This window comes from Girardinichthys multiradiatus, chromosome 2 (assembly GCF_021462225.1).
Source record: "Girardinichthys multiradiatus isolate DD_20200921_A chromosome 2, DD_fGirMul_XY1, whole genome shotgun sequence".
Classification (NCBI taxonomy): domain Eukaryota; kingdom Metazoa; phylum Chordata; class Actinopteri; order Cyprinodontiformes; family Goodeidae; genus Girardinichthys; species Girardinichthys multiradiatus.
In genome coordinates, this window is record NC_061795.1 from 2498278 (window position 1) to 2512120 (window position 13843).

The 13843-nt window shown below is 39.6% G+C and overlaps 1 protein-coding gene across 4 annotated transcripts in view; it reads right to left on the reverse strand.

Annotated features, from left to right (window-relative positions):
• Positions 1–1255: 1255 nt before the first annotated feature.
• LOC124877428 (copine-8-like) overlaps positions 1256–13843 on the reverse strand; it is a 153617-nt gene continuing 141029 nt past the window's right edge. For all 4 annotated transcript variants that reach the window (XM_047380607.1, XM_047380590.1, XM_047380600.1 and 1 more), the window contains 6 exons: positions 12172–12299; positions 10883–10985; positions 9216–9273; positions 5303–5376; positions 4836–5033; positions 1256–4688 (listed from right to left, as the gene is read on the reverse strand). In XM_047380607.1, coding sequence (XP_047236563.1) covers positions 4560–4688; positions 4836–5033; positions 5303–5376; positions 9216–9273; positions 10883–10985; positions 12172–12299 — 690 coding nt within the window. In that variant the 3' untranslated portion in view covers positions 1256–4559. The remainder of the gene's footprint in view (positions 4689–4835; positions 5034–5302; positions 5377–9215; positions 9274–10882; positions 10986–12171; positions 12300–13843) is intronic.

The window sequence follows — 13843 nt, forward strand, 5'->3', positions numbered from 1 at the left end:
ACGGACTTCTGGACGCAGAGTTTGATGAGTGATTGGTAGGAAAATCTTGTGCTTTGCAAAGAGTTATTGTCATACACCATTAAATGGGCACAGCGGCAGGGCCAAACTTGTGTAAAAGTGACAGTGCAGTTACCTGAACCACTAGGCCTTGGTTACGACATAATGATCCCTTGTGGACTCAGAAAAGGTTGCAGCTATCTTTTTGTGGCTCACTTAGATTCAAACAGTAACAGCGTATTTCGATGGGTTACCAAGAAAATCAATTTAAAACTCTTAGGATACACATGGGCCAGTGTAAGTTCTGACATTATCATATGGCATTAAAACACAAATTTTTAAATGTTGGTTTTTAGGCACCAGCGGCCAACAGATCATGGACCAATAGACATGCTAGCTATTAAGTCTGTTGCCAACTTCTGATTGAAAACACTGTTGCTTTAAAAAAGTGATGAGAAGAGCTCTTGTTGTATAAACCCTCCAAACACTGGACATCTTTAGATATCTTTTTATGGCTATTTAAATCCCTAAACTAAACAAGGGAGTTATGGTCTGGTTTGGTTAGCTTGTATGATGGGGTCCAAATCCTACCTAACAACCTTTGAACAACATTTAGATACCACTAGACATCTTTATATACACACGTTTTTGCTTTAAAACGTAAGATTTGGTTAAATGAACAGGTCGTTTTTTTTCTACGTCTTTTCAACAAAGTTTTGATAGGATAAACAGTGACAGTCTTTCAGTGTTTCCTGCTTTTTCGCAACCCAACAGATTACTCAACATCCAGTTTTCTCTTTTATAATGAAAGAAAAAAGAATCTGCAATCTGCTATGGATCAACATCCCTCCAGAAGAAGTTTTAACTGTGGAGAAAATGAAAAAGAAAACTTTAGTGGTTTTTGATTTTCCTTACCCGACGTTTTCAGGTATGACGAGGAGTTGCTTGACGTTTTGTACGAACTCTTTCATACCAACCATGTGTCAATTCACACCAACCAAGGTGGGTGTTTGACACATCATGTGTACACGTGTGATATGTTTGACAATCAATGATTTAATGTACTTAATTTCTTATCTACTCATAGTGTAAGGTACGGAAATGTGATTATGTGGCTCTAATTATTAGTAATTACCTGCAGGTGGTCGCTGAAAATGTTGGTTTAATTATTGGTTACAATCTGTCCAATCTCAAAAGAGTCAACTGTTCCAGAACCATAGTCAATGGAAATAGAATACACAATTAAATTAAATAAAAGTGGGATTTAAGTATTTTTATAGTTTAGTACATGGGTACAAAACAGAACTTGAATAGGTTGAGATAAAATGGCGATGGGTGTATACTAGATGGAGATTACCCATCACAACTCAGTGAATAAAATTGGTTCTCATACACAGGGATATGCCACAACATTAAAAGTATCTGTGAGATTTGTTTTAAGCACTTTAGCCTGGGAGCGGCACAGATAGGGGGTTTTCACTGAAATGTATTCACTTCAGCTGTCGGTCATAATCTTATGCTGGACACAAGGTAAACATAGAGGCTGCCAACGGAGTCCAATGTAACTGTCTGAATCTAAGTGCAGACCTGCTGCTGTCACAAAGCTTGCAGGGTGTTTAAAAGGTTCACACTTAAACTTTGAAAGAATTTGTTTTTAATGTTCAGAAAATCTGCTGGTACATTTAAACCAAACCCAGGTTTATTGCTTTTCTCCCACCATGTCGGTATTCAGCATTTTCTGCAGGAAGAGGGAGAGTGAAAAATAGAGGCTGCAAGCAGGATTGAACACTTTGACAATCTTGGATTACCACAATGGTCCCTGAAAGCTCACTAACCTGAAGGCCTGTTAGTCTATCTTAATTTCACAAACAGATTGTGCCTGCCTGAACACACAACAAACAGAACGGCCTTGAACAAAATGAGACGAACACATACAACTCGATAGAGTAACAGGAATTGTGTTTCCATTCCTCAGAAATCTCTTGCTGTTACGTAAAGGCAGGGTCTGTTTGGGACAAGTGTTACGCACTTTGTGTTTCCCGCGTTGCCACAGTTCAGCTCAGTGCAGTTTGGTATTTGCACTGGACAGGGGTCCAAAATGACCTCACAATCCTTCATTTATTTTATATTTAGCAGGAGGAAATGTTTTAAGAAACAAAGTACATGCTTGCAGTCCTGCTTTTGCGTCTCACTGGTCCCCTCATTTGTGGCTCCAAATGTTGTGTCACTTTTATTTGCTGACAAGGCAGCCAAAAACAAATAAACCCTGGTTAATAAAAATCCACTGACAGATTTCCTCCAAATTATTATTTTGTTGTAATTATTCTGGGACCCTTTTAAACACCATGTATAAAGCCACTTGAATTCCAGAACATTTGATACTGGCACATTGGTTTTATATAGACCACTCCTCAGAGGAGTGCTACAATGCTTTAAAAAGAATTTGTCACCCTTACAAATTTCTTCTGTGTTTGCTTTCACACTTAAATGTTTCAGCTCGTCAAACAAATTTTAACACTAGGCAAAGAGAACCTGAGTAAACACATTTTTTAAAATAATAATTTTATTTATCAAGTGAAATCAGCTATCCAAACCAACATGGCCCTATGGGAAAATATATATCTCCCCTCTTGTTAAAGTTTTTTTGGGGAGTTGAGTTTAGTTCCAGTATCCACATCCAGACCTGATTGTTGACACACCTGTAGAATCAAGAAATCACCTAAATAGCATCTGTCTCACAACATGAAGTAGGGTAAAATATCTCAAAAAGGAACACATCTTGTCGAGATGGAAGCAATATCACCTACAAAAGAGAAACAAAATAATTTACGCCTATTAGTCTGGAAAGGGTTACAAACTTTTTTCCAAGGCTTCAGGACTCCAGTGAACTGTGAAAGCCATTTTCCACAAATAAAAAAAAGATGGAGCAGTGGTGAACCTAGCCAGGAAAGGACAGCTTACCAAAATAACTCCAAGAGCACACTGATGACTTTTTCTGGGAGGTTACAAAAAAAACACAGAACAACTAAACTTTGTCATGCTGTGTAACTTGGATTACACAGCAAGACAATGATCCAAATCAGATCAACAAATTCACTTCTGAGTGGCTAAAGTAATCCAAAATGACGAACAAATGTTTTTTAGAGTGGCCTAGTCAAAGTCTGGAGTTTAATCCGATTTATAGGATGTTGCATGACCTTAAACAGGCTGTTTATAATTGTAACCTTTCAATGTGGCTAAATTAAAACAATTTTGTATAACAAACTGGGCTAAATTTAATTTACACCGATGTGACTGCCTTGCTGCCAGTTATCGCAAATGCTTGAGGGCAGGTGTTGCCACGGAGGGTTTAAGGGGCAATTACTTTTTCACATTGGGCCAAGTTGGTTTGTGATAATGTGTCCCTTAATAAAGAAATTTACTATTTGAAAAAACACATTATTTTTCTTTTTACTCAGGTTATCTTTGATAATAAAATCTATTTGATGATATGAAATGTTTAAGTTGGAAATAAAAGCAAAAACATGTTCACCGCACTTCACATATGTTCTCAGAGTCCCTCCGTTTGTCTATACGAATATTATTGGACAAGGAGTTTGATCAGTTGGTTATCTGTTTTTTTGCACATATTCAGAGGGTGTTGCTACCACTAAGACCTGAGTCACCTGATCTTCTATCAACGAACATGCGAGGTCTGAACCTGCAGTTTTGCAATCATCTTGGATAATTGTTGAGAAAGGTAACCCAGGCTGACTAACGTCACTAATAAGACTTCTTATTCACAAGAAAATAAATAACACACTTTTGTACAGAATAAAGTAAGAGGTAGAGAAACGTGACAAAGACAAAACAATGCTTCTGAAGTGCAGTGTATTTTCACAAAAATAACGCTGTAGATCGCAGCTCACAGTCAGACTCTGTAATGAGATGTGTGTTTTTGACTGCTGGGCTTGGAGATCCTCGTTTCCAGAAGCCACGGTGAACAGGGGAGCTTGTGAATGTTTTCTGACATACCAGTAAGGCTGTTTTAAGTCCCTGTTGCATTTGATTTGACCGGACTTCCAGGGAGCACAGCTTCCTTTCGAGTCAAGGCAGGTGGACGGAGCAGAAGGAGAGAAGATCTCAGGCGGTAATGGATTTGTGTTGAACTGTTGCAGCGGCAGTGTTTGCGGCAGCGGTGCGTTGGTGTGGAGGGAACAAGCCCTGAGTGTGGGACAACAGTACATGCTTCTCCTAAACTAAAACATGCTCTATTTATTTAAAGAGAATCGGATATTCACTGTACAAACTGGAAAAAAGAAAATGGCACCAGGGCCTACATGTTTTTGAATAAATTCACAACCTCCTGGTTCTGCAGATGAAAAATAGGAATCTGAAAGGTTTTCACACTGATCGGTATAAATTGATTTCACCTGAAAAAACCTCTCAACTTTCCACATGTAAACATTTAAGAGATTTTGTGAGAGGTTGAGAAAGTAGATACAGAAGAATAAAGAAGAATGGACAGTGTTTTCGACAAAAGAGTCTCACTAGTTTAGGCTCATTGAACCTGGAAGCTATCCTTATATCTCCTCCCTGTACAGTCCGGTGATTTCAAACCACCACAACCCTTCAAATACCCAAGAGCAAAGTCCCGTCGCCAAAAACATGGAGGCATCCAAGTCAGGGCTACCCATTGCAGCCAAACATTCCTGAAAGTGCAACATGAGACACCTTGTGCTCACTAGCTTCCAGTGAAGACTATAGCAAGAAAAGGAAGCTCAAAGAGAAGATTAGAAGCCAATAAAGCTGGCCACCTGAAGTGGAAGGTGGGACCTTGGCCTTTAGATCCGGCTTACCCGTCTGGTATGAAGGGGGTGGATTGCTGGAGGTGGACAGGGGGTGTAAGGTGGTGGCTGAGGGCCAGGTTTGATCCCTCGGGTCCTCATGTAGGAGAGAAACTGGTCAGGGATTTCGGCTAGCACTTCCTTAGCCAGGCGAGCCATGCTGAGGATGTGGTTTCCTCGCCGGTCAATGTAGTCTCTGAAAGGAACAAACTAAGGAGGAAAGAAGGACAGAAAAGAGAAGGAGGAAATTAATTGGACAAGGAGAGACAGTGGAATCAGAAAACAGGAGGAAGATGTACAAAAAAGAAAATGCAGAAAATATCAGAGAAGTGGCGCACAAAGAAGGGAAAACCAGCAGATTTGGTAGAGCAGAGAGTCAAGCCATGATCTTTTCCCATTAATCACAAATTTCACATTTCCATTCTGCTGAGGGAAAACTTTCACAGCCAGTCAGTGGGATCTGTAGGAATACTGTGTACCTGAACAATGTCTCTTTCCGCATATCGTCCTTGGGATGAGATCCTCTCTTCATCACCGTCTAGCTCAATCATTTCTGCGAGAAAAGAACATTGGTTCATTTCAGTCAGGACACTTAAAAAATAGTTGAGTTGTTTGAAGTTGTATCCTAAGTTGACTTAACTGTGACTTGAAGATAAAACAACGACAAACAGTATCATTTTTTGTGCACATATGCAAGTTATCTTTTAGAGCCAGATAATACAGAGAAAGGGCTGTGATAGGTCAGTGGTATGATATTTAATCAGCCACTGTGGACATAGTTGACATAGCAACAATTGTTGATCAACACAAAATAGCAGAAACATCAAAATGTTGATTGCTCAAACTCCTTGAAAGGTTTTAAGCTGAGTTGTTTTCAAAGATGGAAGTTGACTGTGGAAAAGACTCTAAAGGGGTTGCTGGTGACTTGACTCACATGTCTCCAAGCTTAAATCACTCTGGTACTGGTCTGCTGCAGCTAAGCTCCTGACCTCCTAATACCTTAACTTACGTCTCCATTCCATTGTTGCTTTCTTTGCTGTATGTTTAGCCTCGTTGTTCTACTGTAAAGTGAACCTCCAGCACAGTCTCAGGTTTTTCTCCCAGTAGTTCCCTGTATTCAGCTCCACTCACCTTCCAATCAACATTGAAAAGTTTCCCTTTACCTGCAGAGGAAAACAACCCCACAGCATGATGCAGCCATACTGTTTCATGGTGGGTTTGGAACAGCAAAGTCTTGTCTGCCACACATTGTGTTTTGTATGTGGACTTTGGTCTCATCTGACCTGAGAACCCTCTTGCTGTGTTTCTATTGGCCTATAGGCTGATTAATGGTCTTCTTGCCCGACTTGTCCATTTAGAGGAATAACCATGTCTTGGCAGGTTCAGTTAAGCCAAAACCTTTCTATTTTCAGATGATGGATTGAACAGCGGTCAGTGTGATGTTTACTGCTTCTAAAATTGTTTTATAATCCAACCCTGCTTTAAACGTCTGCACAACTTCCTCCCTGACCTGTCTTCTGTGCCTTCCTTGGTTATGATGCTGTTTGTTCACTAAGGTTCTCTAACAAACCCGCGAGTCCATCACAGGACAGCTAGATTTGTACTGAGACTAAATGACACACAGACTATTTACTAATTAAGTGACTTCTGATGGCAGTTGGTTGCACTGTTATTTAGGGGCATTAGAGTAAAGGGAGCAGAATACAAATGCATACCATGCTTTTCAGATTTTTATTCATAAAAAATTTAGAAAACATACGTTGTTTTTCTTCCTGCCACTTCTCAATAATATACAGGGGTTGGACAATGAAACTGAAACACCTGTCATTTTAGTGTGGGAGGTTTCATGGTTAAATTGGACCAGCCTGGTAGCCAGTCTTCATTGATTGCACATTGCACCAGTAAGAGCAGAGTGTGAAGGTTCAATTAGCAAGGTAAGAGCACAGTTTTGCTCAAAATATTGAAATGCACACAACATTATGGGTGACATACCAGAGTTCAAAAGAGGACAAATTGTTGGTGCACGTCTTGCTGGCGCATCTGTGACCAAGACAGCAAGTCTTTGTGATGTATCAAGAGCCACGGTATCCAGGGTAATGTCAGAATACCACCAAGAAGGATGAACCACATCCAACAGGATTAACTGTGGACACAAGAGGAAGCTGTCTGAAAGGGATGTTCGGGTGCTAACCTGGATTGTATCCAAAAAACATAAAACCACGGCTGCCCAAATCACGGCAGAATTAAATGTGCACCTCAACTCTCCTGTTTCCACCAGAACTGTCCGTCAGGAGCTCCACAGGGTCAATATACACGGCCGGGCTGCTATAGCCAAACCTTTGGTCACTCGTGCCAATGCCAAACGTCGGTTTCAATGGTGGAAGGAGTGCAAATCTTGGGCTGTGGACAATGTGAAACATGTATTGTTCTCTGATGAGTCCACCTTTACTGTTTTACCCACATCCGGGAGAGTTACGGTGTGGAGAAGCCCCAAAGAAGCGTACCACCCAGACTGTTGCATGCCCAGAGTGAAGCATGGGGGTGGATCAGTGATGGTTTGGGCTGCCATATCATGGCATTCCTTTGGCCCAATACTTGTGCTAGATGGGCGCGTCACTGCCAAGGACTACCGAACCATTCTTGAGGACCATGTGCATCCAATGGTTCAAACATTGTATCCTGAAGGCGGTGCCATGTATCAGGATGACAATGCACCAATACACACAGCAAGACTGGTGAAAGATTGGTTTGATGAACATGAAAGTGAAGTTGAACATCTCCCATGGCCTGCACAGTCACCAGATCTAAATATTATTGAGCCACTTTGGGGTGTTTTGGAGGAGCGAGTCAGGAAACGTTTTCCTCCACCAGTATCACGTAGTGACCTGGCCACTATCCTGCAAGAAGAATGGCTTAAAATCCCTCTGACCACTGTGCAGGACTTGTATATGTCATTCCCAAGATGAATTGACGCTGTATTGGCCGCAAAAGGACGCCCTACACCATACTATGAATTATTGTGGTCTAAAACCAGGTGTTTTAGTTTCATTGGCCTACCCCTGTACATTGACGTTTGTGGATCCAACATGCCAGAATATGAAAAGAGATGTGAATACTTTTACAAAGCTCTGTATGCCTTTAAACAGACAACACTGTAGCTTAGCAAACAAGTCCACACAGTCTGCTGGAGATATCTGAATGTCAGTGGCTCACATATCCTATGAGACAAAGCCAAATGTGAGAGTGATGAAGTAAATCTCCATGGCTGAGCGTGATGTAATGGGGCTGACAGTTACATATAAGTGTGGGTTTAGGGAAAGCATGATAGAATATGTTTAAGTAAAGCCAGCAAAGGACACCACAGGGACATTAATCAGCCAGGCGCTGTAGGTTCAGACGTGTGATCATTTCTGAGTTCTGTTGACTTTGTAGGCAAATTGCTCATCTTGAATGAGCTTGTTTTCACAGAGGACTGCTCTGGGATTTGTAAAAAACACAGGAGAGAATGTGAGGAATGGGATGATTGTATAAGAAACACAAATAAAAACAATATTTTTTCTTTTTGAAAGGCAAATGTAAATTTGATAACCCTCTATTTTATGTCTTTACTGCTATGCAACAGCATTCATACTTCTTGAACGTTTTCATATTTTGTTATGATCCAATCACAAACTTTAATGTATTTTATTAGAGCACAAAATGGCCCAAAACTCCCCCATGGTAACTTTGAAGCAGCAGCAAGGATTCACACCTCAGGTGAGACAAACTCTTGAAAAACCGTTAATAAGGTCTTTATGGAAAAGTGGAATAAAGAGTTCCATTGTTGAAGAAAAAAACAAGAGTCAGTAAGAGAACCAAAACTTTGCCACAAGCAATGAAGGAGACACTGTAAACATGTGAAACAATGCTCAAGTCAGATGATATCAAAACATCAAAACTTTGTCACGTGCATGAAAACAACGCTGTATGTAGAAGAAAACTCCACATCAACCCTACCACAGTCTTGCCACATTGTGGCAGTATCATGCTGTGGGGCTTTCTTCAGCAAGGAAGTTGGTCAGAATTTTTGGGAGGTTGAATGGATCAACATGTAGGGCAATCCCAGAAGAATCATTTTCATTCCACTTCACAATTATGTGATACTTTGTTTTGGTCTACCACAGAAAATCACACTAAAATTCATTGACCTCTATGGTTGTAATGTGACAAAATGTCACATTACATTAAGAGATAAAAGGAGGTATGAATTCTTCTGTAAGGTATTCTATATTGTGGAAGAGCACCTAGAGGGGGTGAGCCATGTGGGAGGTGAGATAGAAAGTAGAGCAAAGATTGAAGGCATAAGATTACTGGGTGCTAATTAGTCACATATACACACCTCACAGTGCTTACCATCAAATTCTGCTGGTCCAACTCCAACTATTATAATCGACATGGGCAGAGACGCAGCCTGCAAAGGGTAAAAATACAGACAGAACAAGGACATCAAAGGCAGGGACGCAGCAACACTCAGAGTTCTCCATTAGCTGTCTTAAACTTTGCAGGCTGTCAGTGAAATGCCCCTGCAAATTACCAACTGCATGATAAATGAAACAGTAGAAAAGAAGACCTATTGAAATTGTCATCGCTGTTGTTAATGCAAGTGGGAGTTGTCAAGTTCCATCTGCCATCCGCAGCATGTTATTCATGAAGCCTCTTGAGGAGCAAGTTTCTAATTTCATGCATCTACAACCTTGTCTAAATCTTCCAAAGCTTGTCGGCTCAGAAATGATTGCAATTTACATCCACCTCTGCCCGGAGCCCTGGTTCAACTACCGATCGGCATTGCAATATTGTTTATTATATCTCAGCCAAGTGGGACAACAAAGTGGGGTTTTAGCAATGAATGATGAATGGAGGTTTGTAAGAGTTTCATAACGTCCTATAGTTATTAGAAAGAGGCCTGAAATTGCCAGAGAAATGAGGGACTTAGTGCCTCCACAGGCAGGTAAATAATTACTCTCAAATCTTACTTTACAACAACATTAACACAGATGAGGGCAGAAGAGCAATATAAGGTAGCAACCGGGGCAACTGGGGTTCCAAACGTTTCAGATTACCTGAAATCATTGCACATATTAACTCTGAGCAAACTCATTACAGTTATTAAAGCTGAACACAGCAGGACCGAAGGGTTCTGGTAGAGCAGGAAGGCGGGGGTGACCATGCTGTTGACGTTCCTCCCTCATTCCCCTAATTAGTGGAGATAAGAGCCTGAGTGTAGGAAGCATGAGAAGGCTTTGCTTTTTATAGTCTCCCTTTCATAATGGGTGTTTGCTGGTGTATCAGGACCTTTGTTGGAGCCTTAATTATAGCAAAACCTCCAGGGTTCCTCACTAATTTTAGTGTATTTGCAGCACGGTGGTGTGGACATGGACTGCTGCTGCTCACGATACTGTGAATCTCATTTTTGTATCTTTACAGGACAAAGTGATTTTAATGGTGTGCAGGAAACGTAACAGTCATTTTTTTTTTTTTATCTTTAATATGCAATTTATAGGGTTTTTATGACTGATTTGTCCAGAACATTTATTTGTATAAAAGTTTTCGTTTTATAAAGTATAGTATGGGTATTATAAAGGGGGTTCTGATCAAGTGTTTTAGTCTCCAATCAAAGTGATTTAAGTTTAGGTGCTACAGCACATTGAGGTAAATTGTAAAGCAGGTTCTGAGCATTTTCTCCAACGATGACAGCTGCCTGAAAATAGCCGGGCCAGCTGAAGATACATTCTCTCATTTTTAGTACATATTATTGTGCGTAGTGAAAAACACTTAGATTGTCAAGAAAAACCAGATTCATTAGATACAAAAAAATATGAAAGGCTGTGCCGTTGTAGCAAGAAGGTACGATGAACTGGGGGACCTGCCCCGCCCCCCCCAGCCTCCAAGGATTAAGTGGCTGTAGTAACTCGATGGTAATCATTGAAAGGTATTATTTTAAAAATAATTTGGCTTGCACCCTTTCTAGTACTTCATTTTCTATCAAGGGTATAAAAAAAAGAATAAAACTAAACACATACATTTACTATGGACTCCTTAGTCTGTGCCATGTCAGTGATCACACCATCCGAGATGATGAGAAGGATGAAGTACTGTGAGCCGTCTGTCACTGCTGACGCATACCTGGTATTGAAAAAGATGAGAGATAAAGTAAAAATGAAAAAAAAAGACACAAGCAAGTAGAAACCTTCGATAAAACATTTTATCCTGACCTTTATTAAAGATAATAAAACATGCAAGGTTTGTCTAATAGTTGCCCCACTGACAGGTTTTATTTGTTCCAGGAAAGAAGATAATATGGGAGAATCAATTTTATGGATGGGCAGATATGAACTTGCTGGAGTTGCCGTTTAATAAGCTCTCATCTCCAGCCTCTATAAGTGGCTCACAATTATCTTATTACAGAAAATCTCATTTTAGGAAATTACCCCTCAGAGATCAATGAAACTGTGGCTTTATTTTATTAAAGAAATACTGACCAATAAGTCATGCATCACTAGTGTTAAACATTTAAAACATCCGTTTATTTCTGAATTTCAGTTTTTTAGGTAACGTAATCACAAATTCTAATGGGACAGCAAATTGTTGTCAAGTGCTTCGCAAATGTCCCAAGCTAAAGCTGTTTGTAACTTTCATTTTAACTACAAACAACTTTCATGTCTTCTATGTGTCTTACACGAGACCTGGTGACAGCCCTGAATGTTGCTGAGAGAACACAGACATTTCTGTACCATAAAAAATGTATACAATAAGTCATCAAATTAATAAAACATTTGTGAGCAGCACCACTTATGATCAAAAAGACACATAGCGTTGTAAATTAGGGTCGGGTGTTTTATTTATTTAGTTCCACAATGAAACAGATCGGGTTGTCTGTTACATACACTGAGGCGAAACGTCTAAGGAGATCGAGCGGGACAATGTTTTGCGATTTGAACAACACTGATGCCACACAGCCAGGCGCTTAAGAATTTGACATGGCATGATGTCACCTCTTTGGCCAGTGTCTTTCTTGCTTTTAGTCATATGCTTCGCAGAAGCGAGCGACGAACAATGCAGCCATTCTCAGGCTGAGTGGAAGGATGGAGAGTCCACACTCTTACAGTATGTATTGATTTCTCTGCCTGAGCTATCTGCACTTTTATTATAAATCATGGATCCTAGTTTAACGGCAGACAGCTATGACAGGAAATCCACCATAGCTAGCTGATCTTATAGGGGATTTTCTTCTGCCAAAGTCAACGTTTTGTGGTGATCCTGTACTGTACGAGATTTTTGCAGCAGGCATCTGTGGATTTAGTTGACCTACCTGGCCACATGGTTAATAACAGGGGAGAAGTGGGTGGGTCCATACAGGCGCACACTCTTTAGGCTCTGGTAGTAGGCCTCCATTACCCCGTCAATGCCATTACAGTATGGGTTCTGTGGATTACCATTCTGCACAAAATAACAAAAAAAGAGACTTTTGGATCTGATTCTGTGGGTTGATCTATCACTTCTCATGCAGTTTAAATCAATAAAACCCCCAAAATAAAATATCTTTTCGACATGGAAGAAAAAAATCCAGCTTAATCATGGATAATATTTGTATTAGAAAACTGAAAGGCAGTAGGCAGCTGAGCTGCAGTTTTTTGGTATTTAAGTCAAGCTAGGACTGTTTAAAAATACCAAATGATAATAAAATATAAGAGATTTTTATAAGGCAAAAGGTAAAGCAAATAAATGTTATAATAACACTAAAGTCAAGGTTATATATGTTAAACAATAAAATCTAGAATAATTAGGAACAATATTCTTACAACATATAACAGTACTTGCCATGATTTTTAACTTAGGATTTTTAACAGCAATACAATAAAATATAAATAGATAATATGAAGGTTGCTAAAACTGAAAAAAAGTAAAAAATAAATAAATCGAGATGATAAATAGCTCAAACTTAAACTAAAAGCCAGACTGAATAGATTCATCTTTAGTTTGCTTTTAAAAACATCAGGACGTCAGGAAGACCTGAGGGCAGCTGAGGGCCACAATAAGAGAAAGATGCCTGACTGTATGTTTTAATTCTTACTCTAACTACCAACAGAAGACCTGAGGAACCTGGGACGGCTAAAAACTGAAGCAAATCTGACAAAAAGACTAGATTAAAACCATTATTAGTTTTAAATACCAGTGAACCTTAAAATTATTTCTAAAATGAAATGACGCCAATGCAAATACTGTAAAAATATGATGTGAGCCGGCTTTCTGGTCCTCATCAACATTGTTGCAGCTGAGTTCTGAAGTAGCTGTAAAGATGCTGAAGTTCTTTAAGGCCAACCAGAAAGCGAACAATATCATAATAGGTTCTACAGGTTAGAAAGGTATCAACTAAAGTCTTTGCATTACACGTGGAGAGAAATAGTTGAACTGTAGAAATGTTCTTCAGATGCTGAAATCCATTATTTGTAACAGTTTTAAGGTGAAACTTAAGTTTAGAATTAATACAACGCTGAGGTTTTTGACCTGATCTGCCACTGTTTGAAGTGTGTCAATTATTATGCCAATTACTAAGATCTTGGTTTTGCTGTGATTGAGCTGAAAGAAATCCTAAAATACTGTTAAAAAGTGCATTAATGGGTTTAGACTCATCAGGTGACATGGCATTATAGAGTGTCATCAGCATATAACTAATTAACTATTTAATTCCATATTTCCTGATGACACCACCAAACAGTAGCATATAAAGAACTAAAATACCTAAAATGGAGCCTTGTAGAACACCATAGTTTAGTAACATTCTGATGAACAGTTTCCTCTAATGATTTTCTATTGCAAAAATACACTCACCGGGAACTTTATTCGGTACACATGTCTAATCTGCCAATCACATGGCAGCAACTCAATGCGTTTAGGCATATAGACATGGTCAAGATGTCATGGTCAAGATGTCAAGTTCAAACCGAGCATCAGAATGGGGAAGAAAGGTGATTTAAGTGACT